Below are 1,127 nucleotides of genomic sequence, written 5' to 3'. Positions count from 1 at the left end.
GACATTTCTCTTTTGGTTGTGTTTTCATCTTTACTACTGTCAGACAAGAACTTTTTTGCCGTATTTTCTGTTTTCACTGAAGCCTGCAGAATAAAATTAATAAATCAGCAATGTCCTCGTGGAAAAAGGCGTCCAAGAGCAACCAAAAAGTGCATCGTGAACGTCACCAGCCAGATGCTCGCAAACATCTCGGTTTACTCGAAAAGAAAAAGGATTATAAAAAACGTGCCAACAATGAACAACACAAGGAGCGTATTTTGAAGGCGCTGCGTAAAAGAGCACTTAATAAGAATCCCGATGAATTCTATCACCACATGATCAACTCAAAGCTGGAAAATGACGAGCACCATGAAAAAGAGAAGGAACCAGATGAGCACAGCAAAGTACAAAAAGCGCTAATGGAAACACAAGACATGCAATATGTGACCATGAAACGCACGATGGAAGCAAAAAAGATACAACGCCTGCAAGCACAACTGCATATGATCGACTTTGCAAATACAGTCGAAAACAATCATATTTTCTTCGACGATGGTCTCGACGGAGAGATAGTTGGAAAGGAGTTGGATGAAGTTGAATTGGCAAAACGCCTCGAGACACACCCAAACTTGTTACAGCGCAAAACAAATCGGCCACGTATACAGGATTTAGAGAAAATGAAGTTGCCTGAACTGACTCCGGATGTTAGTAAATAAATTATATTATCTCTTTGCACAGTTTTTAATCATGGCTTTTAATTGTATTCTCTTGCAGGAAATTAGAAAAGCTAATGCACTGAAAAAGCAATCATATCAAGAGCTAACCAAGCGTATTGAGCGCGAGAAAGAATTGGCAGTTGCTCAGCAAAAGTTACAAATAAAAAGAGTGCTGAAGCAGAAGCGCCTGTTGAAGCCTAAAAAAGTAAGGAAAGGCACCAAGGATGCGCCGCCAGTATACCGCTTTAAATATGAGCGCAAGAAATAATTTAATAAAATGTAATTGCATAAATCATTTTGCATAAACCAAACGAGTTTTATTTGTAAACATGCGAGGGCGGGTGAAATCAGCTGTTGAATAGAGCTACCAGACGATTTATTAACGAAAAAAGGAGGGTGAAGAGTATTGGAAATTTTGTGAAGGGTACGACA

General features: G+C 39.2%; 1 protein-coding gene across 1 annotated transcript; it reads left to right on the top strand.

The window, feature by feature from the left end:
* LOC118734628 (probable U3 small nucleolar RNA-associated protein 11) lies at window positions 1-1,001 on the top strand. Its single transcript, XM_036464332.1, has 2 exons — window positions 1-683; window positions 754-1,001. Exons 1-2 carry the CDS (start codon window positions 111-113, stop codon window positions 961-963), a joined length of 783 nt encoding a protein of 260 aa, XP_036320225.1. The 5' UTR covers window positions 1-110; the 3' UTR covers window positions 964-1,001.
* Window positions 1,002-1,127: the final 126 nt, after the last annotated feature.

The sequence above is a fragment of the Rhagoletis pomonella genome, unplaced genomic scaffold (assembly GCF_013731165.1).
Source record: "Rhagoletis pomonella isolate Grant_MI unplaced genomic scaffold, Rhpom_1.0 Rhpom_scaffold_00002, whole genome shotgun sequence".
NCBI classification, from domain to species: domain Eukaryota; kingdom Metazoa; phylum Arthropoda; class Insecta; order Diptera; family Tephritidae; genus Rhagoletis; species Rhagoletis pomonella.
Note: the sequence above shows the minus strand (reverse complement) of the source record. Positions and strands in the feature narration are given on the sequence as shown.

What these genes read in the sequence shown, in the direction of transcription:
- LOC118734628 (XM_036464332.1), top strand. Translation starts at nt 111, where the DNA reads ATGTCCTCGTGGAAAAAGGCGTCCAAGAGCAACCAAAAAGTGCATCGT. An exon ending in TGCCTGAACTGACTCCGGAT is followed by an intron (nt 684 to 753) that starts GTTAGTAAATAA and finishes ATTCTCTTGCAG; the next exon opens with GAAATTAGAAAAGCTAATGC.